At 37.5% G+C, this 25,299-nt stretch overlaps 6 protein-coding genes across 6 annotated transcripts; 3 read left to right on the forward strand and 3 right to left on the reverse strand.

Annotated features, from left to right (window-relative positions):
• The first annotated feature begins 587 nt into the window (after window positions 1–587).
• LOC132168086 (F-box protein 7) lies at window positions 588–5,086 on the forward strand. The gene is made up of 11 exons (XM_059579157.1): window positions 588–689; window positions 1,285–1,371; window positions 1,597–1,709; window positions 1,920–2,036; window positions 2,128–2,224; window positions 2,472–2,545; window positions 3,159–3,212; window positions 3,305–3,406; window positions 3,599–3,657; window positions 4,189–4,402; window positions 4,750–5,086. The coding sequence occupies exons 1-11, from the start codon at window positions 680–682 to the stop codon at window positions 4,807–4,809; spliced, it is 987 nt and encodes a 328-aa protein (XP_059435140.1). The 5' UTR covers window positions 588–679; the 3' UTR covers window positions 4,810–5,086.
• A 332-nt stretch (window positions 5,087–5,418) lies between these two features.
• On the reverse strand, window positions 5,419–6,523 carry LOC132167096 (acetyltransferase At1g77540). Its single transcript, XM_059577992.1, has 2 exons — window positions 6,144–6,523; window positions 5,419–5,675 (listed from the first exon to the last, which is right to left on the reverse strand). The coding sequence occupies exons 1-2, from the start codon at window positions 6,423–6,425 to the stop codon at window positions 5,586–5,588; spliced, it is 372 nt and encodes a 123-aa protein (XP_059433975.1). The 5' UTR covers window positions 6,426–6,523; the 3' UTR covers window positions 5,419–5,585.
• Window positions 6,524–7,666: 1,143 nt separating this feature from the next.
• Window positions 7,667–11,065, reverse strand: LOC132167576 (V-type proton ATPase 16 kDa proteolipid subunit-like). Its single transcript, XM_059578587.1, has 3 exons — window positions 10,841–11,065; window positions 10,476–10,761; window positions 7,667–7,942 (listed from the first exon to the last, which is right to left on the reverse strand). The coding sequence occupies exons 1-3, from the start codon at window positions 10,920–10,922 to the stop codon at window positions 7,810–7,812; spliced, it is 501 nt and encodes a 166-aa protein (XP_059434570.1). The 5' UTR covers window positions 10,923–11,065; the 3' UTR covers window positions 7,667–7,809.
• Window positions 11,066–12,354: 1,289 nt separating this feature from the next.
• LOC132189340 (BTB/POZ domain-containing protein At1g21780) lies at window positions 12,355–16,603 on the forward strand. The gene is made up of 4 exons (XM_059604048.1): window positions 12,355–12,575; window positions 12,674–12,819; window positions 15,308–15,423; window positions 15,803–16,603. The coding sequence occupies exons 1-4, from the start codon at window positions 12,463–12,465 to the stop codon at window positions 16,406–16,408; spliced, it is 981 nt and encodes a 326-aa protein (XP_059460031.1). The 5' UTR covers window positions 12,355–12,462; the 3' UTR covers window positions 16,409–16,603.
• A 1,327-nt stretch (window positions 16,604–17,930) lies between these two features.
• LOC132168155 (probable E3 ubiquitin-protein ligase RHC2A) lies at window positions 17,931–18,608 on the forward strand. Its single transcript, XM_059579295.1, has one exon. The coding sequence runs from the start codon at window positions 17,931–17,933 to the stop codon at window positions 18,606–18,608; it is 678 nt and encodes a 225-aa protein (XP_059435278.1).
• A 3,704-nt stretch (window positions 18,609–22,312) lies between these two features.
• On the reverse strand, window positions 22,313–24,987 carry LOC132168143 (small ribosomal subunit protein eS10z-like). The gene is made up of 5 exons (XM_059579236.1): window positions 24,884–24,987; window positions 24,601–24,649; window positions 24,238–24,517; window positions 23,973–24,102; window positions 22,313–22,602 (listed from the first exon to the last, which is right to left on the reverse strand). The coding sequence occupies exons 1-5, from the start codon at window positions 24,884–24,886 to the stop codon at window positions 22,525–22,527; spliced, it is 540 nt and encodes a 179-aa protein (XP_059435219.1). The 5' UTR covers window positions 24,887–24,987; the 3' UTR covers window positions 22,313–22,524.
• Between the last annotated feature and the right edge of the window lie 312 nt (window positions 24,988–25,299).

Genomic DNA, 25,299 nt, shown 5'->3' on the forward strand with positions numbered 1-25,299 from the left:
ATAATTTGTGTATAAAGTGAGATAAATAAAAAAGAGTGAGAGAGATTATGGAGAAATAATAGTTTCTTCGAGAAAGGGAGACGTGGAAGAGAGTCCTAGAGAAAGGGAGACATTTTTTGTTTTTATGAGCCAATGATGACATGTGTCACCATATGAATAAACAATAACAAATAGTAAATAAATGTAAATAGGTGGACATATTTTATCCTTAACATTTTAAAAATTATATAATTTTAAAGATTGATGTTCAATCTCAATAAAGTTTTCCATATAATCTGTTGTGAAAGACTATTTTATTTTTTATTATTAAAATTAAATAGATTATATTAAATAATGAATCAAAATGAAAACCCCTCTTTTCGTATTTAGCAGACAAACAAGGGCTTAACCGGTTAACCCGCGAAAGGCTAATACCTTGGTTTGCTGGTGCCAAAAAAAAAGCACAGAACCCACAGCACATCTTAGCCGTCAAAATTCAAACCTGTGCTGACGATTGTGAACCTCCAAAGCCTCAGGGTGGGTCCACTTGTTGACGAGTCAGCATTTTTGGCAGTCGGTGTTTGGTAAAAACGAGGTCGTATAATAGCCAAAGTTTATCGTACCATATTCCTCTCTGGTTCTTCCTCTGCTCTCCAGTTTTCCCGACAATCTCAGAGGAAAAACCAATTTCTCCATTCTCATGGCTTCAGGTATTATAATTACTCCCCAAATTTTCTAATTTTCGGTTCAATTAGATTGATTAATCGTCGAATTCCCGTACGGTTTTAGCCGCTAAACCGTTTCAATTCATTGGAATTAAGCGTGAAGTTATAATCTTTTGTAGAATATTCGTGAAACCCATATGCTAGCTTGTTGGATTTTTTTTCGGATTTTGATATTTTTCGTTTTGGGTATCCATCAAGTATCCACATGTACTATAATTTTCATCTGGTTGTTTCGAAGATTGGATATATTAGTATGAATTCAAACTAAATCTCAATTTAGCAAGCATGCTATTGTGATGCTGTGGAAATGCAATAATCAATAAATTTGGAATCTTTGCGTTTCATTTCCTTTCAATCTTTTAGAGAATTAATCAAGTGTCTATATTTCCCTCTACAACTCACCGCACCTGAGTCAAGAAGTTGCAATAGGCACATTTTGATTTGGTTTATTGTTTTCTCAACTCCCACATGGTGGACAAATAAAATTCAAGTTATATTGTTTTGCTTCGATTGAGCTTGAAAGTGAAAAGGCATGTGCTTCTCGGTTACATCAATCTCAATTAGTTATAACTCCTTGCAGATTTTGCCTTATCAGTTCCTGCTGAACTTGAGTCGGCTTTGCGGTTGAAGGCGGTTCAGTACTTTGTAACAAAAAGGCCTTGGCTTGGTAATCATTTTATTATATCTCTATTAACATATATTGTCTCCTCCATGTTGGGGGTTCCTATTGTATACTTCTTGTGTACTAGGATTGGGGCCCTATGCACTTTTAATGAGATTAAATTACTTTTAAAAAAAAAAACTATTAACATATACTTTCTGTGTGATCTAAATTTGTACTTTGGAATTAGATTTTTATGAGTTCTTATTCTTTTCAGGTTTTATGTTTCAGATCTCTATGGGATTAATGTGAAGCCTGTTGCACCATTTGGAAGTGTCAGCAGAAAACCATTTGTTGATCCAGCACTAATTCATCGTTGTTTGCCCGATGAACTGCTCTTTGAGGTATTGCATGTTCGGCCAAGAAGCTACTGGCTATGACCTATTTTATGAAGAAAACTTACTAGCTACTGGAACTATTTTTATTTATTCTCTACCCATTATCTTCTGTTTTGTTTAGCTGAGGAATGGTATGCAAAAGAATAGAACCAAAACCCTTTTGTTACGAATATAAAAGTACTATAGAGGAGAACCGTAATGGATATTTATACCCAGGTCTTTGCAAGAATGACTCCATATGATTTAGGAAGGGCAGGTTGTGTATGTCGTAAATGGAGGTACACAATTCGTAACCCTGTGTTTTGGCGTAGTGCATGTCTGAAGGCTTGGCAGGTAAACTTGGTATCTATTGGGAAACATGAACCATTTCTCATTTATTGCATGTAATGTTGAAGCTTAAAAAACTGCGACTTCTTTTATGAAGCTCTCTGGAGTGGTGGAAAATTATAAAGTTTTGCAGTCCAGATATGAGGGGTCATGGAGGAAAATGTGGCTTTTAAGACCAAGGGTCCGTACAGATGGTGAGATATGCTTACACAAATCTTCTTGTTTAAATTTTGAGCATTTTACATGTCTGTATGTCATATACTTCAATGCTGTTGATCTCTTAGTCTGGCCATAAAGAGAAGATATGCACTTCAGGACCTTGAATGTGTTCAATGTTTATAAACAAAACCTGAATGCCATTCTTTTAATATTGTTCCATATATCTTAACTTTTGGCTTGCTGAAGAACATTATGAAGTTAACACAAGTTTTCACATCTCAGGCCTTTATGTGAGTAGGAATACCTATATTCGTGCCGGAGTTGCAGAGTGGAAAGTCACCAATCCAGTCCATTTGGTATATTTTTATTATTTGTCGTACGTATGTGATTATTCTTTACAATTTATACTGTTCATTAAAAGGTTTGTTCCTGTAGAAGATGCATATTTGTTTCATGGACGAGGGATCTACACTATCAAGAAAGCCAAAATCCCAATTTAGTGTGCTCAGCCCTACTGCTTCACTTTCTTACAAATCAGAAAAATAAATCCCACTACCCATTGATACTTAGATTTTAGTTGTGAAAAGATAACTGGATTTGAGAAAAATAAGATATGGTAGGATCATGCTTGTAGTTTTTGGCACATTCTCTAGTGTGAAATTGTGCCTACACTGGGCATAGAAAAATAAAGCATTATAAACTAAGAGAAACAGAAGTCAGATTTTGGGTGCCCCTTGAATTTTATGAAATAGGGGTACCATACCATAAATTATAATTTTATGTAATTTGAGAAGCTAATAGCATCATATCTATTGTATGAAAACAACATAACATTATAGAAGATTTCTATTTTTGTCTGTTCGAGAAGGAAGAGTTGAATTGTAATATAAAAGTTACCTCAACCTAGTTGTTATGCAACCAATTCATTTTCTCTTCTGTTAATATTTCTTTATATTTCTGGGTTTGTAGGTATGCTATTTCCGTTACATGAGATTTTTTCCTTCTGGAAGATTTCTGTACAAGGTTATTGTCCTTCTAACGAACTTGGTGCTTCTAAAAAGTGGAAGTGTTTCTCTAGCTGATTACTTCCATTTACTCTGTTAATTTGCAATCAGAATTCTTCGCAAAAAGTCAAAGATGTGGCAAAATACATGAACTTTCGTGCATCTAAAGCAGAGGGTGTTTTTAGAGGCCATTACACATTGTCAGATGACCAGGTCAGGTTCTACTTTTTACCAATTCCTGAACATCTGAATTAATATTTGCAGGTTTGGATATCCTCTTGTTTATATTACGTCTGATTGATTACACAAATCGAATTGATCCCTGCTTTACAGTTCCATCTTATTCTGCTTTTCTATTGCTCAATATGCCTATTGAAGGTATGTATGGTTACTCTTTGATTGCAGATTGAAGCTGCTGTGTTGTATCCTGGTATGCGTCCAACTGTGTTGAGAATCCGTCTAAGGTATTCATCACCTATTATTCTTTTATTTATCATTTTTTACTTCCAAAAGAAGAAGATTTAAAATTGTTTCTTTATTTTTCCGTAGGTGGCTTCCTGTTATTGTTATTGTTGCTATTTTTTTTTTTTCCTTCAAGTAGTTAAGTGACGGAAGAACTCAAACATACATGATGTTGAAAACTGTCACATAGGGGTTGAAACAGTGCTTTAGAGAAATTAACAATGGGCCAACTCTTATGGTCTTTTGCCTCAAAGCTTGGTAATCAGCCACCTCATTCTTGATCTTCTTCTTTTTTCTAAATGAGTTTAAAGCTCTTTATCATGACGTATGGGCAGCAAAGAAGGTAAATTACACCATAATTGTGAATTCACTTTGGAGAGATTGATCTGACAAACGCCTGTTTGGGCAACCACTCATTGTTGTTGAACCTATTGGCAGGCTGTGAAATGAACTCTTAAATGTAACCTTTAGTTGCAAGTTTTTTCTTTTCACCAAATTGCAAGGATTTGTGGGCTTATCTGCTTTTTTCACAGGTTAAGAGGAACAACAGCAGGGGCTAACAATCGGATGGATCTACTCTCACTTGTTACTAGTGGTGTGAACGATAATGAGGTCCAAAATCCTGATGAGGAGGACATCCTTGGAGTGGTCGAAGGGTGGCAGGATGATGAATCACACAACCCAGATGTGCCTGCAGTCTCACACAAGAGGGGCATGGGGCCTTTTGTCTTCATTCCTTTTGAAGAGGTATACACACAAATTTCTACTGTTTTTCCCCCTGAATTTAGGAGAGCATTAAAAGGTCTTCAAACTCCTCCACCAATGGTTGCATGCACCGCTTGTCATAGTGTTTGATTTTAATTATGAGTGGAATGAGAATAATCAAGATGTTTGCCCAGAAATAATTTTCCACATTGAAGATTCCATAATTTATTTCATGGTAGACAAAGTTTCTTCTTCTAACCCCCCAGCCTGTGGCATGAAAACTAGAGAGCATGAAAAAGGATTTTTATTTTTTATTTTATTTTTTTTATGATAGTAGCATGTTGTGCTTTATTTTAAATGTTTGGCATTTGTTGTCTTTCTTGGTACAGGTGGAAACGTCGGTTCTGAATCTGCCTGTGGAGAAGATGGATTATTTTGTACCTGGTTGATACCTCAAAAGACCAAGGATCTCCATTCTGTAAATAAAAATTTGAATTCCTTGGCATTATAGGTTACCTGGATTGCTGTATTTTATGTATAAAATAACCGAGAAGTCATAAAATAGCTTGATGTTGTAATTCATGTCCTTGATTATGGTGCTGGTTTCAGTGTGTTCTCTCCTGTATTTGCTTCTGCCGCTTACTGTTGTGTGATGGCATCCTATGTATCAAATAACAGTCTTGTGTTGATAGTGAATCATGAACTACTGTTATCCTTTTTTGACAATTTTATGGATTCAAATTTTTAATGCCGATCAGTTCCAAATGGTAACTGGACAAGATAGGAAAGAAGATTGGAGGAAAAAGAAATCAATGAATGGTGATAAGTAGAAAGTGTCAGCCTTGTATTACAACTTTTTAACGTAAGATGTAGGGCTAAAAGTGGGATTTCTTCGGCTCTAATGCTAACAACTTTTTCAATTCTTTTCAGGGTTAGATATGCTATACGGGCCTGTGTCGGCTCACTCCAAAAGGAGCGTAGACTCGTTAAATGTTTAACATTAGAAGATGCCACAAGTTGCAAAAATAAATAATTAATGTAGGAGACTCAATAGCAGAGATAAGAAATACCTGGAAATGAAATATTCTTATTACTTAAATGCAACACAGAAACAGTTCTGGCTACAAATGACACAAATCCCTTTACGATGAGAACAAAGTAAGCAAAAGAACATCTGCTTAATTAGGTAGTTTACAACTTAACAAACACTTTCCTCAAGCACTCCTCAAAGAGCAGAACTCGTTCCAATATTAGATTTGGCATCTTCTGAGTATAACAGAGAATTCCAGGTGGGGTTTCGCAGAAGAAAAGTGTCCTGCCAAGGGGAAAAAGAAAAGAGCATGAGTTAATTCAAAGCATTAACTAGGCAAGTCCTAGAAACACCATGTTAGAGGAGGCGATATGAGAGCTTGGGCGGTCGGAGGAGTTTGAGCAAGATGTATATAAATTGCGGGAAATCTTTCTTTTAGAGATGATGATCACAGAGTCAAACCCTTTGGATGACTAGTTCTGTTCTTACTTCTTAGGCCTGTTTATCATATATACATATATAAATATAGCCGAAAGAATCCAAAAGTTTTTTTTTTTTTTTTTTTTCTGGCCGGGATCAAAATTAGTACTTCTGATCATCAAAACTCGCGTAAAAAACACACAAACTTAAAAATACGCAGAGATAGTCCCAAGACAAAGCACATAGAAAACAAACACGAATTCATTACAAATGCCCAAGAAATCAGAGGAAATTGAGAGAAACCCAGAAAGGGAAATAGAGAAATGAACTGACCGAGACGTAAGAACAGGTTGGTATGACAGAGATAGAGTGGGATTTGGCGTGGTTGAAGGCCGCAACGCAGAGGTGGGAAGCCAAACCTAGGCCTCTTTTGGAAGATGGTACGAAGGTGTGGACCAAGTCCATCACTTTTCCATCGTTCCTGAGCACGTATTCTATGTATGCCTTCTTGTCCTCTGTCTCGAACCTGTGTTGTGCCTCGTTCCACACTATCTTTGGAGCCTCAGCGGCAGCGGCAGCGCCACCCCCTCCTCCCGATATTCTTGTCGTTGCCATCTCTCTTTCTCTCTCTCTCTCTCTCTCTCTCTGTCTCTCTGTCTCTGTGACTCTGCGTTTAGGTCCAAAAGTTTGAAGTTTGAACACGTATGGACCATTTTGAAACATCAGGACCGTCCCATTTTTATACAAATAAGGTTTTTTTTTTTTTTTTTTCTAAGCTACATACAAGTAATTGATCAGAAATCGCTGAGAGATAATAAACACAATTTTAAGGTCGTCTATTTTTTATTCCACTTTCTTTTCTTTTTTTAAAAAAAAGAAAAAGAAAAAAAGATAGGAGGGGACAGTCGGAGATTAACACCCATCGGCTAAGGGTGCGTTTGGGAGTGCGTTTTTTAAAAAATAATCTGCGATTTTAAACCAAATCGCAACTTTAGGGTGTTTGGGATTACGATTTTAAAAACGCAAATTTTAAAATCGCAAAAAAATCTGCGATTTCCATAAGCTGATTAGAGGGTGCTTATTTGAAAAAGTGCGAATTTAAAACAAAATCACGATTTTTACTAAAAAAATATTTGGCGCAATAGTTACCTTTTTTAGAACGGGAATGAAAAAAATACCAAGAATACCCACCTAAAATATATTAAAACCCTTCTTTTCTCTTTTTTTTTTTTTCTTCATCCTTTTTGTCTTGTTCATCCTTATTGGTAATTTGGTCATGAAACCGTAAATATATGTTAATGTTATCCAAACACTTAATTGATAAAAAAAAAAGTGTTTTTTAGTATGTTTTATCAAACGCCTGTGCGATTTTAAAAAGTAGCGATTTTAAAAATACAATTTTTAAAAACGCAATTTTTAAAATCGCACTTATTGAAATCGCATTCCCAAACGGACCCTAAGATTCTCCCACCCATCGCAGTTTGATATATAAAAGTTGAGCAGCAATGGAGGCCTCGCAGAAGAAATATTAGATGTACATTCTGGTGAAGGTTGAGGATTAGGGAGAGGTGATTTTGGCAATTGATTGCAGATATCGTGGAACAGTGAAGAAGATGATGAGGAAGTAATGCATAGCTCTTATGTGAATGTTATACAACTATGATGATGCAGCAATAAAAATTAACTTCTAAATCAATAAAGACTTATAAAAAATAAAATAAATAGTTAATATTCACTACCACATCATTATAGTTGTATAACAATCGTATAAAAGTACTAAATATCATTTCTCAATAAATCTAGATGTAAAAGAAGAAGATGATGATGGTGAAGAAATTAAAGAAAACTCTGAAGCATACTGCCGAATTGTAATGGTAGTAATCCGTTCTTATTTAACAATGTATCGTCACAACTACGCTCATAAAGTACTGTCCGAACAAACTCGTTTCAGTTAAATTTTAATACAGAGAAGCAAAAAAATCAAGAAACATGGCCTCCTTTAATCTGCGCGAGATTGGCCTGCTCGGGATGAAAGGATGATCCCCACAATGAGACCATAGAGAGCAAGTGCTTCAGCAAAGATGAGGATCAGAATCATGCCCACAAACAGCTTCGGCTGCTGCGCATTAGCCCTGAAAACAATCCCAAAAACAAAAATATAAGTACAAAAAATCATCTCATGTGGCATGTTATTGAATCTCATTGTTCGTAGTACTACCAACATGTGGCATGGTGTATAATCTCATGAAAAAACATATTGATTCAACTCAAATGCAATTTTGTGTCAACAAACATAACTAAAAATGCAACTCAAACAAAAAACATTTCATTCAGAACCGGAAAATAAGCCATAAGATTATTGGAATAGGATCCTCTCCTTCTACTAAAGCAAAGCATCGTCTCTAACAAATGTATTTTCTCATTATATACAAAGAAATGCATAGGAAAGCCATTAAGGTATGTGGAATTCCAAACTAACACTTCTTAACCAGCTTCACTTTACGATTTTCATGCCAAAAGCAAGAGAAGAGAAAAGGAGGATGGGGGGAGGGGGGGCGCAACTCAATTTTTAAAAGGCACTTTCGTCCCCATTGTAGCATGGAAATCAGTTCTAATTCAACAACCAAAAACCACTACATGATCACAAAAATTATACTATGGTGCCTGAGATTGCATCACCAGCACTCAGATGAGTTATAACCAACAATTTCTCCTGAAATGAAATAAAGCACGTCCCACTTCTTAGAATTATGAAGTGATGAGAATTTATTAACTCGATGGCTATCAGAACATTAATCCAGCCTTTCATCACAATTTTATAAGAATAGAACTAGGGGCTGATCAAGGGACCTGAAAATCTGACCCAACTGACGCTGCCAGCTTGAAACCACTAGATATCAATCAGTTTATAATAGTCTAATGGAGCCAATGCAGGCGAATTTCAGAAATAGATGCCCATTAGGTTGGTAGTCAGTTCTTGGAATCATTTGTTCGAGAAAACCCAACCTAACCGACTTCAATAAAAATCCGAATTTCCTGCACTTTTTTAAGTTTTTGAAACCTCAACCAGCCATAGCCTTTGCCGCCATCGTCAGACCTCACACCTGAAACCCAACACATCCCTTGAACCACCACACCTATGGGTGAACCCAAACCTGACACTCAACAACGTATGTTAGCCACTGTGACCAAACATGAACCCATGTATCCCAACCGGTGAACATGGACAACCAGGGCCCATGATCACCGTAGCACCTCAAACCCACCGTGTAAACGCCGAGACCTAATCCCCACAATCCTCCAACCTTCAACCGACCTCAACCACCATGAAAAATCATCCACGGGCATTGAATCACATGACTACCACAAATTGATGATCCAATCACCACATGCTGCCAGTCACCTCTAAAGTCGCCAAAGCTCTGAATTAAGGAAGGACTTTATTTATTTATTTATTTTTTTTCTATTCGAACTAAGGAAGGACTTGATGATGAACCGGTGAAGCTTGGATCTGTTGCCCAATCATCACAGTCTCTTCTCTTTCTTTCTCTTGATTTCCTATTTCCATGGTTTTAATTTGAATCCAAGCCAAACTTAATAACCAAACAGGCCCAAGCAGAAGGTCCAGGAGACAAATATTTGCCCTAATGATACAATGGGCCCACAATGGCCAAATTAAAACTGAAAAGCCAGCCCAATTGGCCAGCCAACCTGCACAGCACCGAGTGCGGACGATGCAGGTCAGCTCAATTTCTGTCCACCGTTCGATGTGGTCCAGTAGATGGTTTCTGATAAGCAACAGCATCAGCTCAGTCACTGGACAGACGAAAACTGATAGCACTGATTAGTGGTCATCCCTAAACTGAACTTAAGTTTTGCCCTCAAGACCAGCAAACAGAAAAAATATGACTTATAATTGGCCCCTAAGATGGGCATTGGGCAACCTAAACCCCAATCATCAGAAGATGCAGCACCCTTCCCATGCACAATTCGAAAGTTTAACACAAATCTAAATTCAAACGCAAAACTAACACTAAAATGAAATGTAAGCCCCCCTGTATTTTGGTAAATTGAAGCATAAACCCAGTATGCGAGGGGAAACTTATCCCTTCATAAGCAAGGCATCTCTTGCCTTCCAGGTTTATAACAGACAACCATCAAACCTTTCGAACTAAACCATAGACCACTTACCAAATAAAATTTAACCATTCTTTAAATCAACCCACTTTGCGCTCCACTTGATCAGCGAGCTTGTCAACAAGACACCATTTCATTGTTCAACCTTAGGTGAAAATCCCCAGTACCAGTGACCAAAACAAATTCTAGTGGAAAAGATAACAGAGGGATAAATTTGGCACACCTACTTTTATATATTGTGCTCCCCAAACCCAAACGCGCAAACACATTATTTACTACCTCATATATAGAACACTCAATAGCCAGTCATTCAATAAAAGGTTAAATATTTCACCATGTTACACTTCAAGACAACCAACGTGTTATTTTATTAACGCAATCTCATACTTAATAAAAAAAAAAAAAACTTCACTTTACTTATCGGAGCCAAATGCACTAAAAAGCGGGTAAAAAAATTAAAATTTAAAACAAAAAAAATCATTTTATTAAGTAAAAATAAAAGGTATGGTAGTAGAAAGATATAATCACCGGACTCCGGCGTCACCAACGATCCCAATGGCCATGCCGGCTGAGAGGCCAGCGAGGCCACAAGCAAGCCCTGACGACAAGTGCGCGTAGCCATCAAAGAGATAATACGACTTGGCCTTGGGGTTTATTCCAGTGCTGATAATCACCGCTATGATCAGCCCGTAGATCCCCAACACTCCGGCCATAACCACCGGTACAATTGACTTCATTACCAGCTCCGGCCGCATCACTCCCATGGACGCCACGCCCACTCCGCTCTTCGCCGTCCCGTACGCCGCGCCCATGCCTGAAAAGAGAAATTCGAGGGTTAGGTCGATTAATTTTCTCGGGAAAATGTTTCCCCACGAAAGCAACAGTGGAATTACATGAGAAGACGAGAGCCGCGGCGGCCCCGAGGAAGCCGAAGAAGGGGGCGGTTTCGTCGCCGCTGAAAGAGGACGAAGACATCTTCCCGGTGTTTGGTTGCCGGGATAGGGTGCGCTAATCACAGTTTTGGACAGAATTCTGTTCTTCGTTTGGCTGTCGTCTGCGAGAGGAAGAGATCGGATCGGTGGTGGTGATGATTGACTGAGAGAGAGTGGCTGATGAGTCACGGGCACGGAAAGGAAACGTTGGGGTGTGGGTTTACGAGAATGCCCTCGCGGTTACGTGGAATTCTGGCAACAGTTTCTGATGTGGCATGTGCTGATAGGGTCGGCGGGCAAAGGAAGCAAAATGATATCTTTTGCACATTTTGTACAAACTTTTGCACATGTTACCTTATTGAATAAGTCGAGTTTGGTTTACAACTTGTACACCAAACAATATAAAGCCAATTAGGTCGGAAGAAAGTCTTTTTAGATGGTAAAAAGCTTTGGGTCAATTCTCAATTTTCGATATATGGGTGGTTTTTTGAGCTGGAAAAGCCACAGATCTATTAGGATGGAATCTATAGAACAAAGGATTCTTATTTTATTTCTTCTTTCTGTTTTGCCTTTTTAATCATACTAGATTTTCCTTTAATTTCAATTTAAATATTACACTTGTTTGTTGGAGGATCAATTTTACTTTTATCACATGGCATCATTTACACATTTAGATCAATTAGTACATTTGCAATACAATTCTTGCCTACGGGAAAAATACATTTTACCCCTTAAACTATTTACTCATTTACACTTTTAACCCTAATGTTTAAAAAGTGACACTTTACCCCCTCCAAACTTTCAAATTGTTGCAATTCGACCATTTTTTCCTAAAATGCCCCTATTCCAAGTTTAAAAAAATAATAATAATAATTAAGGGGTGGTTTAATTTTTATTATTATTATTATTATTATTTTAAACTTGGGATAGGGTCATTTTGAAAAAAAAAAAAAAAAAAAAAAAAATCAGAATAGTCGAATTACAACAATTTGGAAGTTTGAGGGGGGTAAAGTGTTACTTTTTAAACATTTGAATTAAAAGTGTAAATTAGTGAATAGTTCATAGGATAAAGTGTATTTTTCCCTAGGTTTTTATGTCACGTCACATTAACAACTAAAGCTGAAAAATTTTATGTCACGTGACTTTAACATTACTATTATTATTATAGATAGAGTTTTTCTTTAAATTGAGTTTGAGAAACTTAATTTAACACAGTCTATATAAATGACATGTGTCTATTTTTTAATAACAATTGAAATGCACATTTGCATTTTATATGCTCAAATAATATATGTCATTTTTATAGAATAAGTTCCAGGAATTTTGTCCGACCCAATTTAGATGAAAACTATTTATTCGAAATTTGGATTACAAATTTACAAAACTTTTTACCTCGCGGCAAAAGAACATGTATTCACTATTCACGAAGTATGACATGTTCAACGGACACAATAGAAAAAGACGTAATTCGTAAGCACAAAGTCTTCGCGGCTTCCCCTGTCTGTCCCTCTCTCTCTCTCTTTCTCCCCCTCAAAAGCACAGTTAGACTTGCAGACTGAGAGAAGAGAGAGAAGCGCGTAAAGATGGCCGATTCCAAGGTGGAGACGATCTCAAGACTGGCGCAATGGAAAATCGACAATTTCGGACCCTGCTCTTTCAAAAAATCCGAGCCTTTCAAGGTCGGAATCTGGAACTGGTAACACAACACGCCCTCTCTCAGTATTTGTGGATGTAATTATGTGTGTGTCGTTGAATTTTGAGCTGGTGGTTGATGTTTTGGAGATGGGTTTGCAGGCATTTATCCATAGAGAAGAATCGGTACCTCTACATTCGCCTATTTCCAGAGCCCTCGCGGGTCTCCAAGGAGCAGCCTCCGCTTGCTCGCTTTGTCCTCCGAGTCTCTAACACCGGCGCTAACCGCAGGCCCTACATCTCCCCAAGTATGCATCGCTTTGTTCTCTTCCTCCCTCTTGTTATCGGCATATGTGCATGTTGAGTTGTGTTTTTTTTTTTTTTTAGTTGGATAATTAAGTTTTAGGATCATAGCAGGTATTGGGAATTTCTAGTATTTGGTTGATATATATAAAGGAAAAATGTACTTTAACCCCCCGGAGTTGTACACTTTTTTCGATCTCGTCTTTACGTTTAAAAAGTGACGATCAACCCACCAAAGTTTTGAACAATTAGCAAATTTGCCCATTCGCTAGCCTTCAAATGCATTGCATGTGATTTTTTAGGGGATGAAGTCTTCAAAATGCCCCTATAAGGTGTTAAAAAGAAAAAAAGTTCAATACAAATTAAAAAAATAATAATAATTAAACCCCCCCTCCAAAAAAAAAAAAAAATAGGGTGACCGAAACCACCCCATAAGCCATTTGGAGGTGTCCGGTCACCCTCATTTGGCCGGGATGGGGGTGGCCAAAACCATCTCCAAATGCTTAGGGGTGGTCTCGTGGTTCCCCGTTTAAAAAATAAAAAACAAAAAATTGTATTTAAATTTTTTTGTTTGTTTTTATTTTTTTAACACTTTAAACCCTAAGGCATTTTGGGGACTTCATCCACCCCCTTAGGGGCATTTTGGAGACTTCATCCCCTAAAAACTCACATGCAATGCACACGGATTATTTTCCATCTTTCCTGACGAAAAATGCTAACAAATGGGCAAACTTGCTAATGGTTGAAACTTCGAGGAGCCAATTGCCACTTTTTAAACAATGGAGGTGAGATCAAGGTAAACCTTTATGCAGGCCAGGAACTGAGATGCAGAAGATGTTTTGTTCTTAATAATGTATAATAATTTGTATTGTAATATGATGGGGATAACTACTTGTTAGGGAGATTAAAGTGAGATTGTGATATAACATGTTGAGACAATATTATATTCACCGCTCACTTTTGTTCTTATTACTCCGACGTGAGATTCTATCATAGGTGACACTCTAACACTATTATATATACGTTGTTACAATGAATTGAGAAGCCAATGTGTGTTTTGAAGAAATCTTAGTTGCTTGCTCTTTTTGTGTGTGTATGCCTGTGTGATATTAACTTGGACTACTACTTGTATGGGGATGGGATTTGAGATTTGTTGGCAAGTTGGCAAGTCAGTTTAGGACTCTGCTTGTTGTGGATGAAACACAAACTTAGCTAAATATGTGTCTGCACTCTAATTTTGATCAATGCATGATTGTTTTGCAGATATATAAGTTATAATAACATCTGTATCTGAGGTTGGCTAACTAAAAATTAAAAAGCCTCCGTATTATAGTTTTAAAAAAAGGTAGCAAAAGCCATAAGGAATATAGCTAATGGAGAGTAGATAAGGTAGTGTCTATTTGATTGCTGTGACAAACTACATCGATTTTTAAACTGATCCCATTTACTTAAACCTAACTCTGCTCTTAGTCTGCTGGCTAGGAGGCATGGCAACACTAGAATCTTGCACAAAGGAGATGAAACTGTGAGGATGTACCTTGATGCCCCAATAGAGTGGAGGTATTCATCAAAAAAAAAAAAAAAAGTAAGAGGGGACAAAAGGCAAAGTGGGGTGGGTTTTTTAGTGGTCGGTTGACCCAGTTTCTTGTCAAAAAGAGATGTACTAGATATAGGCAAGATTTGAGACACAAACAGATGCCAACAGGAATGTTTTGTCCTTAAAAAGTTGGTTGAACATCTTGTGATCAAGTGTTCAACCACATGCTATATTTCTTACTTTTTTTGTGAGAAAATCACATGATCTTTTTGCCCCAGTGATTCCTTGAGGTGGATCTCACTTGTTCCCCTGCATCTATTATGCTAGAATTTTGACAGATGGTCAGGGTCTTGTTGTTTGAATTGGATGAGATCTATTTCTTAGTAGATAGATTTTGCTCGGTGTTGCTGAACCTAGTGTGCAATGACTCGAGTTAAAATAAGCAGGTACCATGCTGTTTCCCATTTAATTTTTGTTTTGAACGCTCAATTGAACTCTTTGTACTCCATATTATAGGTATGCAAAGCTTCTGTGCTGCTCTTTTCTACAATATGTTTCTGTCTTTCTTGCAAATAATCTAACTCTTGTCTCTTAATCTGGTTTTTAGTTGACAGCATGTAGTTGTTATACCTTCATTTTTTTTCAAAAGAAAAAAAAGAAAAGATAAGAAAAGGAACTTTAAAGTATAATGCTATAATGAGCCACTGAGTAGTGTTCTTGTAAATATTACATACAGAGGAGATGAAGTCAGGCTGCAATTATATTACAGTGGGTAAAATAAAACAAAGGTTTGACCTACTTGACACAAAGAAGTAAAATCAGTTCTAAGAAGTTGTTTATTGATCATCCAACATAGAGTATTGAAATTCATGTATCTTATTTTAAGCTCCAGTGTGGTGATATATGTTTTGCATATAAGCATCAGGTGGATAATGCTGTATTGTGTCATACTGCAGTTCATGAGAGACTACTTCGGACATCCGAAGACTTTGTTTGGCCTGTTGATTCCACGTTCCTTGGTCGCTTCATCATTGACGTTGAGTTTCTGGACCTGAAGATCTGCCCTCTGAATGTGAGTACCTTTCTGTAGTCTTATTTGAGGTGCTATGACGTTGGTTTGTGCAAAGTTGTTTTAGTGAAAAGTTGTTAATGTGCTCTTGGAGATCCGGCTTTAATATGAATGCATTCAAATGTATGTCGTATAATTTCTCTAGTGGCAGAAAGTTGAAATTGTGAGCCTTTCAAATTTACTTGTTTCCAGTCTGCTTCCTCTATGATGAAGTAGCTTTTAACAAAAAAATACATTTTAAATGAATTTATTCTATTTTTTAAAAAAAAAAAAGCGCTTAGGAAATCATGCATCGAAACAAACTCAAAGTGCGTCATAATTTCTTTAAACCTTGATATGCCTTTGCTTCATTAATTGTTGGTCTTTGCGTGCCTAAACACAGGGTGGGGAATCCTGTTCTATATGGCCCAGTGATGGGATGATGCAATCTTTGTCAGCCCAAAGCACTCTTCGGTGTCTCTCTCGTATGCTTGATGAGGCCATCCATGCTGATCTCACCATTAACACTGCTGACGGCACTTTAAGATCTCACAAGGCAGTTTTGTCTGCAAGTTCTCCCGTGTTTCATAGCATGTTCCATCACAACCTCAAGGAAAAAGAATCCTCCACAATCTACATAGAAGACATGTCACTGGAATCTTGCATGGCCCTCCTCAGTTACATTTATGGAACCATAAAACAAGAGGATTTCTGGAAGCACCGGCTGGCACTACTTGGGGCAGCCAACAAATATGACATTGCTGACCTCAAAGACGCATGTGAGAAAAGCCTCTTGGAAGACATTAACTCAGGAAATGTTCTTGAGAGGCTGCAAGAGGCTTGGCTTTACCAGTTGGACAAGTTGAAGAAAGGATGCATGATGTACTTGTTTGATTTTGGCAAGATATATGATGTTAGAGATGAAGTTAATAACTTTTTCAGGCATGCAGACAGGGAATTGATGATGGAGATGTTCCACGAGGTGCTTACAGTTTGGAAGCCTGTTTAAAATACTAACATGGGAATCATAGGTACCTGTATATATACTGCTGCATATATGAGCATGCTAGGTTTTGCATGTCAGGAAGCAATAGTTTCAGTTGTTTAAGAATGTTTTAATTTGGGACCATTGTGAATCTTGATCTGGGGATAACAATCCTGTAATTATGTTTGAAGTAAATGAGGCAGTGTTTTGTTGCTCTTATCTATGTGTTTCACCTCGAATGTTGTCTCATATCATGTGCGCTCTTAGGCAAGAATATGGGTGGCCTCTCCTATTGTTGAGTATTTAGATTATATTGGTCCTCTGTTAAATTATCATTTGTTTTAATAGTTTAAACAGTTAGAAAATGAGAATTTAATAATTTAATTAAAATTTTAACTATTTGTTAAAAATACTATTATCATTCGTCAAGTATATTTACCTTTTTTTAATAAGTCAATAAGACGAAGATATTTATGGCCTTATGGGTGCAATAATTCATATAACTATCTTTAACATGAAAACCCACTTATTAAGATTAAGAGGCAAAGATAAGTACGTTGAAATCCCAAAAATACACACAATTTCCACACTCCTTTTACCCTCATATTCACCATTAACTTCGCTCTTACTTGATTTTTTTTATATATGATTCAAAGAAAAAGGCTAGAAATTACACTTTTATGTAGTCAATATATATTTTGTTTGTGGCAGTTTATTTATTTTGTTTGTTTTTGTCTATGCAAATCAACCCTTAATGGATTAGCCTTTATTGAAATAAATATGAGAAACTTCACAAAATCTCCCCGCGCGTTTTGAAATTATCCCTTTCAATATTTAAAAACTCTCAATTTAAGGTATCAAACTTTTAATTTTTTCCAATGTCCTCACTATGTTAGGATTTTCTATTACATCTTGTCAAAATTCCTAAAATACTCATTTTTGTATAATAATATTTTTTTTCAAAGATTCATATGTAGATATTTTTGCAAATTCCATTAAATCCTGACCAACATATAAATCGTTGCAATTTTTCTTTTTCTTTTTTCATAATAATAATAAAAAGGATAATTTAAAAATTTTAACAGGATTTAACCAAAAATCCTAACGGATGGATAATATTACAAAAAAATGGAAGTTCCATATACTAACTAAATTGAAAGTTTTTAAACTTTAGAAAGTAATTACAAAAGTGATGAAAGTTCAAGGAATTAAGTGAAATTTTTTCAAATATATAAATGTAAGAGTTGATTGGTACTGTTACATCAGCAGAGTGAGATAATAATAAATTAAAAGTATGATTTATAGCATACTTAATCCCTAATTCCTAATCCCTAATTTAATAATTGATTTGCACCGGAGTGAGATGTTATAGAGTTAGAGTAGAATTTGTAGTCCTTAATTTAGAGATGAGATGTTATAGAGTTAGAGTAAGATTTGTAGTCCTTAATTTAGAGATAAAAGAAAAAGAAAAAAAAAAAAAATCATATTTCTCAAACCTTCTTTGCCAAGAAACCATCTTCGATCACTCTCTGTACTATCTCCACCGATGGAATCCATATACGAATACCACATCTGCAGGGAAGAGCAAGAGCAAGACGACGGCAATCACATACAACTCCCCTGCGATTGTTTCCTCATCCACCTGTACTTCCGCCATGTGCTCCAAGTGGATTACCCACAACGCGCTGTCATCCCCATGGCCTCCTTTTGCCAGCCATTCCTGGTACCATGCGACGCCTTCTTTGCTCTCGGCCCGACAATCTTGCACGACATGTTCTCCGAAACGGGGGTGTCTCAGGACTTCTTGGAAGCGGCTACGCCTCACATACTGTCCTTTGCCTTGGACATGGTTGAGGAGGGCACAACCCGTAGCGCCGGGGGTGCCTTGTTGCCTGTGGCTTTGGTGGTTCTGGTTGCGACACCCTATGACGACCGCGACGAGATCGAGAGGGCAATAAGGGAATCGACGGAAGAAGCCCGGAGTGTGATTGTGACAGTGCCAGCGACTAAGTCGTCCATTGATGAGGCGTTGAGGAATGTGAGAATTGACGACGGTTCTTGTCCGACGAGAGAATGTAGCATTTGCTTGGAAGAGTTCTGTAATGGGTTGGAGCCGGAGGTTGTCTGCATGCCTTGCTCCCATGTTTATCATAGGAGTTGTATTGTCCGGTGGCTGCAGACGAGTCATTTGTGTCCGATGTGTCGCTTTCCGATGCCAACTTGATTACAGTTCATAAATTGGTTTAATTGGGGCAATTTTTCAGTACAGTAATATTGGAGGCTGCTGGTGGTGGAGGCGAATTCGAAAGGTAAATTATTTAAAACATTTCGGATTTACTGGTACATAGACATCAACCTAGTGATCGATCATCATTGATTTATTGAGCTGCCATTAGCATTCATATAAAATTACTAATCTCTTGGTGATTGCAAACTTTCTGTTGCATTGGAAAATTGAGTATGAAATGGGACAAATTTTTCATTCAACATGCTCTATTAAAAATGAAGGTGGGTTGGACGAAATTCTTCCGATCCAATTTGAAGGAAAACTTTGTTTGCAAATACAAGCTCCTAACGGCCTTGTGTTGATCAGCTATAGTAGTTCTGTCTCAATTGTTATTGTTCTTTCTATGTAGTTGCCTGTTTTAAATTTGTTCTGTCACTAAAGCTATCAATTCTCTCTGGATGTCTACCTTACTAATGATCAATGATGAGATTTTAGTTGGATATTATAACTAAACATTTGTAGCACCATCCAGGCAAGGGAAATGGGCTAGCTGTGCAGAGCAAAAGTGGAAGCAGGGCCACAGACTCTCACACTCAAAGAGCGTTTGCACTTGATTTGGGGATTTAAGGCGCAGGGCTAGCTGGACCGGAAGAGAATGTTGGGACCAGGTACTTTTTGTTGCTCATTATCTTTCCAACTATACCATCATTTGTGAAAGTTTTGGCACCTTGAGTTCCTTGCAGCTCAATACTGTAAGTATTAAGTTTTATGATTGTTTGTTTTAATTTCACATATGATTCTTATCAATGATGATAAAAAGGGTTTATATTGAATGAATCCTCTTATGCTACTGACTACAACTCTAAAGATAAGGGCAATATCTCATACATCTTTTGTGCTTGTTGCTCTCATAATTCTTGGAAAAATAGTTCCTGGGACTCCCATTCGAATCATTCCAAGAGCTCCTGAATCTCTGCTTTTGTTCTCGTTTCAACCCCTTTTGTTGAGCTCCTGTCAAATCTAATGTAGATTCAAGTATATCATATCCTGATTCTACCATGTCCCATAGATCTATGGAAACAAATAAAGTCTTCATCTTTATACACAAAAAATCATAATTCTCGAACCTTGAACATTACTCCAGTTTATACTAGTCAAAGTCTCCTTTGTTTTCTTTTCGACTTTCTGCCCTAAACTCTCCTTTGAACGTGACTCTATTGCCAAATCTGTTGGCTGGATGTTCCAGCAAGACGATCACCAAGTGGCTGTAAAGTAGACAAAGAAAACAAAAGGCAAGAAGAGGAAATATTGACGCAGAATTTTCTGCAGAAAGAGAGCTCAAAAACAGAGGAGGTGGAGATATGAACTGAACTTTTTCTTCTTCTATTTTCTACATCTTCTTTTCATACAAGCTACCTTTTACACTTTTAAGAATACAAACTTTCTACAACATACATGTGGGCTAAGTTAAAGTCATTCATTTTCACCTAACACAAACCAAGGTTAACAAAATACTAAAGTAAAACAGGAAATTTCAAGGCATATTATCCGTAACACAACGGCACTACTAAGACGGTTAGAATGACATAATGGAGTTCCTAAACATTGTTGGTTCGATTTCAGACACAGCCACATTATTGTGTTGATAAACATTTCAATATAGATGGAGCAAAAGCATGTGATGAAATGGGGTAAAATTATAACATCTTGGGGATTAATTGACAAAACTGTGCACATGTATATTTCTCTTGTTGACTTTACACTTTTATTCAGATTTCATGTCTGTGACAGTGAAACTCTCTTGCATTCATATTAATTTTCTGTTTATTCCACAGGATATAATAGAATTTTGTTTGCGATAAACATGGTGAATGAGAACCGTACATGGATGAGAAGTGTATCACACTTGCGGAGTTAGCAGCTACAGCTGTTGATTTTCCTAAGACTGGGCAGCAGCTTTGTCGCCATGCCTCCATGGGAAAGAGGATTACCAATCCTACAAGTCGACTAAGATTTTGGGAAGACTTTATTGCCAGATTAAGGAGGCTTATGATCAAGATGTTGCTACTTGCAACATCTTCAGAGCTAAAAATTTTGTTCCTGCTCAAGTACCTTTTGATACAGATGTTGTCGTTCCAGGATCTACTGATTTCATTATGGAGGCATGGGATCAAAAGTGCTCTTATCATGGGTAGCTGAATGGTCTACTAGGACAGTATGTATAAGGTGAAGAGGGAAGAAGAGATTGTAACTACGCACATCTGCTCCTTGCCCAAGTACAACACTAGGAAGCTCAAGGAGAAGCTCAAGCATTCCTACAGTGCTATGAAGAAAGAGTTCAGGAAAAAGTACACCCCCTAACAACATTTTTAATAGGTAGCATTTCTCAAGTATTCATGGAAATTTCTTAAGTTTAGAATTTACAATTTTTTGAAAAGAAAATTCTTGTATACCCATATTTGAACATTTGCACTTAGAGAGAGAGAGAGAGAGAGAGAGGGCCCTCTAGGCCCATTAGACGGATGCTAATTGCGGCTATAGGAATCAACTTTTTCTTCAAGTGTTCAAGGCTGCCCCCATATTTCCTTTCTATTGCTCTAGGCCCTTTACTTGGACAGGTTCGGGAGGCAGCTCCTTTTGTTGTTGGGCTCGGCTGGTTAGCTGGGCTAGGCTTGGGCTCGAAGTTTCTCGACCATTCGGATAGTACGCCAGCATGGGCCATTGTGCGTGCATTCAGCCTGTCTGGGCTAATGTATCCTTTTTAATTGGGCGTCAGCCCATCATGCGGGTTTACTCATCGGAGCTTTTTCCTATGAAGAGATTAAGGGCCCAAGGTTCGAGCCTGGCCATTTCGGTGAACCGCACGAGGAAATGAATCCCCGTGTTAATCTTCCTTTTATCCATGGCTGCACCTGCACCATCTGCCTGAAGGACTACCCATAGGAGACTATAAATTATAATTATATTTTAATTAATGGATAAAGATTCAAACCTAGAGCATTCACATACTATCTTTAATAAAGTAATTCCAAATACAAAGTAAAGATCATATATATCATATATGATTATAATATATTATTTATTGATATTGTCTATATTATCATTTGAATTGTTGATATGATAATTTGGTATTTGATTAGTGACTTTAATGGTATTTGAATTGTGGATTTAGAATATTTGTGGACCTGGATTTAGGTCGAATAACAAGTCCCCAAATACTTTTGGGTTTGCCACTGGTGTTTCTGTGCAGTGTCAATCTTCTTTTGGTTTTCAGATTTTGCATTTTCGCATTTCTTGCTTTTATTTAGGACCTCGTGGATGGTTTATACTCATGGTTATCTACTATGTCACTTTCTGATAAATGTTACATTTAATATAAATACAATCTCAGTTTATTTCCTAGTATCCGTACTAGTTCTTTACTTTTTTTTTCTTTTTTTCTTTCTTTGCCAGACGAAAAAATCATTGGATATCTTCTCTGAAAAAACAAAGGATGGAGGTTTAAGACCAGTTTGGTAAATATGCTTTCATTAGAATTGAACTAAACAAAACTGAAGGAAGAAAGATGAATTAAACAAAACGGCATAAATGCAAACCCAAATCATGGGACTCCATGGTTCTTCATCCTCCTCTTTTGAGTTTATAAGATTCCGGACTAGATCCTTGTATTTCAAACCTCTTCCGAAGCATCACAAATGGCATAAATTTAAATTATGTAGATAATGCTTGAAAACTAGTATTAAAAGGTAATTCAGAAACCAGGAAAATTAAATAGTAACTATTACCCATCCAACATTTAACATTTTCAAACAAAAAGAAAAATTGCTATTGAAATCCCCCACATGCAGCAAATGAAAAGGATTCTGCTTAAAAATCGAACTGTCAAAACCTTGCAATGTAGGAATCATCACTCTCAAGCAAGATTTGAGCTCTCTGGGGCCCCACCAACACCACCAGATCCACGACCAAAGCCAGGCCTTCCACCAGGACCCTGCAAGTTTGGCGCAAGAAACATAATCAATAGAGAAACTTCCGAAACTATAGTCCCATAAAAGACATGTAGGCTGCCTGAACAAACAAGTCATCCCCAATTTTTTTACAAATAACACAACCACCAATGGACATCTGGTGACTTACAAACTATAATCTCACATATTTCCCAATCAACTTAAAACCTATTTGAGATTGCATCTGAGAAATAGAGCTTTTATCTAAAAAAGCTTAAAAAAAAGCTTCATTTGTAAGTTTCACCCAAAATGCAATTTTGGGCTTTTTAGAACAAAAAGCGTTAAAAAAAAAAGTGTACTTTAAACTTTTTTACCAGACAGACCTATTTTTGCTTGGCACAACTTTTTAAGTACTAAAAGCACTTTTAAGCTCCTTAACACAATCCCAAACAAGCTCTTAAAATATTACAAATAATTATTCAAATGTAAACAGTATCTGCAAGATTAAAATAACAAAGACTAGATTGGACAGAAAGAGTGATACTATTAATGGGCAGCTAACAATCATCAGGCAGTCAAAATTCTTAGGCTACCATATGTAGGATTGACCTCCTCGATTGTTTTTATAAAAAAACGACAAGACACCTGAGACGATAATAATTAGGGCATAGCACTAATGCATTCTATTTAGCTATAACTCCACATACAATCTAACTTCTACCTCACATCAACACAATTTAATCTCCTTTTGACCACAAATGGAAAGCTGCCAATGTGTCTCAAAATTTTCTGTTGGCTACTCAAACATCATTTCATAACACATTAAGAGGCAACTTGTTCAAACAACTAGATGAACATCAGAAACCATGCTATAAATAGAGTCAGATCTTGGTTGACAAACTGAACCAAATGAACCCAGCATTATTAACACATGATACCACAAGCAAATAAAAAATAAGGGGGCTTAGAGAAGCCATGGGGTGGGGGGACAGGAAGCAGGGGTCAAAGACCCAACTCCTCCTTCCACACAGGTTCAGACCAGAACTTCCCCATTGTAATGGGCTGATGTACCAGTGGGCTATAATAATTACTCTTGTATGCAGCAGCAAAAACTTGTCTAAACTCTGAACTGCAGGAAAGTAAACACCAACCCCATTGGCTTAAAAGAAAACTGGATACACTAGTTTCCCTCGCTCAATGGACTCACCAAACCCATCAAACCTAACCTATAAATGGCATATTTGAAGAAAAGGAACAATGTAAAAGAAACATCATGGTGTCACTAAGAAAGAACCAATTTGTATGTTCCCCTCTCAACCTTTGGCACCAAAAATATGATACATACAGCAATAAAATCACACAAACATAATAGATGCCAAAAGAATATACTAAAGAAAGACCACAATAAAATTACCCCAAAACTAGGCCGGTAGTCAGCAGGCGCTCCACCCTTGTCACCAAAGTCACCACCTGGAGCACGGGGACCTCCACGGTACCCATCTCGGTCGCCAAATCTCCTCTCTCCCTCAAAACGAGGAGGGCCACTGATTCATTGCAACAATTTTCAATTAATCACACAAACGCTCCAAAAAATACAAATTTAAAAACAAACCTATATCATATCACAATCAATTAGAGCAATATCAGTACCCAATCCACCACAGAGAACAAGAATTTACCGGGGGCGATCTCCGGATGGGCCACCAAAGGGCCGACCGGTAGGCCGGGCCTGCTTTTTCAGAGTGGCTGGCACAATCTCTGAGGGAAGGTTGAGGTAAGTCCTGAGGAACTCAATGCCGTCGTTAGTGAGATACCAGTAGTAGTGCATCCAAGCAAAGGTCTCGCGCACGTACGCCTTGGACTTGAAGCTCTGCATCAGCTTTATTACCTGTAGATTCGGCACATCGATTTCCGGGTGCTTCGCCAGATTGAAGTCCTTTTTGGCATAGCAAACTCCCTCTGAACACAAACATTAACACAGAATTCAACAATTAAGTATAGAGATAGCTACATAGCATATGTATGTACGTATATAGAGAAACCTTGGAAGAGGTACTTGGAGATCTCACGCCGATTCTTCTCTGTAATGATCTGATAGGGAAACAATTAGACAAGTCAGAGACCGATTTTATATCTGTTTGGATGCCAAGAAACTGCGGAAAAGGAAAGGAAAATAATTTGAAGGCTTTAGACTTTCATCTAAAACCCTAATCACATGCGTTTCGTACATTTTCATTTTCCTTTCCTTTCCTAGGAAAACTTTCTCGGCAATCAAACAGAACATATAACTCTTTCACAGACAAAGTGACAGTGAGTGAGAGGTACCATGGTTGCGATGAGGTTGAGGACGCGAGGGCAAGACGAGGCGGCTAGCTCTCTGTCACGTCACACGGGAGTAAGGCTGAGGTTATATGGGGATAACTTCTATAAGCCCTGCCAATCAAAGCTGGCCACCTAAGACTATTTCACCAAACCATAACACTAGATTACATAGCTTTTTTCAATTTTTATTTTTATTTTTATTTTTTTTGGTAATATGGAGGAAGGCTAGCGAGCCACCCTTGGGTGGAGGTGGGCACGCAACCATCCCAAGCAAATTTTGGGTGTCTCTTTGGCCACCCTAGATGGGCCGAGGCTGGCCGCGCGACCACTTTAGCCCATCTAGGGTAGCTCTCCGATCACCCCAAATAGAGATGGGGTGGCTTGCAATTTTTGTTTTTAAATAAATTTAATTGGTTTTT

This window comes from Corylus avellana, chromosome ca1 (genome assembly GCF_901000735.1).
Source record: "Corylus avellana chromosome ca1, CavTom2PMs-1.0".
NCBI lineage: Eukaryota > Viridiplantae > Streptophyta > Magnoliopsida > Fagales > Betulaceae > Corylus > Corylus avellana.

What these genes read in the sequence shown, in the direction of transcription:
- LOC132168086 (XM_059579157.1), top strand. An exon ending in TCACCAATCCAGTCCATTTG is followed by an intron (nt 2,546 to 3,158) that starts GTATATTTTTAT and finishes CTGGGTTTGTAG; the next exon opens with GTATGCTATTTCCGTTACAT. An exon ending in CTGGAAGATTTCTGTACAAG is followed by an intron (nt 3,213 to 3,304) that starts GTTATTGTCCTT and finishes ATTTGCAATCAG; the next exon opens with AATTCTTCGCAAAAAGTCAA.
- LOC132167096 (XM_059577992.1), bottom strand. Translation starts at nt 6,425, where the DNA reads ATGGCAACGACAAGAATATCGGGAGGAGGGGGTGGCGCTGCCGCTGCC. An exon ending in CAACCTGTTCTTACGTCTCG is followed by an intron (nt 5,676 to 6,143) that starts GTCAGTTCATTT and finishes TCCCCTTGGCAG; the next exon opens with GACACTTTTCTTCTGCGAAA.
- LOC132167576 (XM_059578587.1), bottom strand. Translation starts at nt 10,922, where the DNA reads ATGTCTTCGTCCTCTTTCAGCGGCGACGAAACCGCCCCCTTCTTCGGC. An exon ending in CGCGGCTCTCGTCTTCTCAT is followed by an intron (nt 10,762 to 10,840) that starts GTAATTCCACTG and finishes TTCTCTTTTCAG; the next exon opens with GCATGGGCGCGGCGTACGGG. An exon ending in GTTGGTGACGCCGGAGTCCG is followed by an intron (nt 7,943 to 10,475) that starts GTGATTATATCT and finishes GATTGTTTTCAG; the next exon opens with GGCTAATGCGCAGCAGCCGA.
- LOC132189340 (XM_059604048.1), top strand. Translation starts at nt 12,463, where the DNA reads ATGGCCGATTCCAAGGTGGAGACGATCTCAAGACTGGCGCAATGGAAA. An exon ending in AAGGTCGGAATCTGGAACTG is followed by an intron (nt 12,576 to 12,673) that starts GTAACACAACAC and finishes ATGGGTTTGCAG; the next exon opens with GCATTTATCCATAGAGAAGA. An exon ending in TGAAGATCTGCCCTCTGAAT is followed by an intron (nt 15,424 to 15,802) that starts GTGAGTACCTTT and finishes GCCTAAACACAG; the next exon opens with GGTGGGGAATCCTGTTCTAT.
- LOC132168155 (XM_059579295.1), top strand. Translation starts at nt 17,931, where the DNA reads ATGGAATCCATATACGAATACCACATCTGCAGGGAAGAGCAAGAGCAA.
- LOC132168143 (XM_059579236.1), bottom strand. An exon ending in CCATCCGGAGATCGCCCCCG is followed by an intron (nt 24,103 to 24,237) that starts GTAAATTCTTGT and finishes GCAATGAATCAG; the next exon opens with TGGCCCTCCTCGTTTTGAGG. An exon ending in ACTACCGGCCTAGTTTTGGG is followed by an intron (nt 22,603 to 23,972) that starts GTAATTTTATTG and finishes CCAAACTTGCAG; the next exon opens with GGTCCTGGTGGAAGGCCTGG.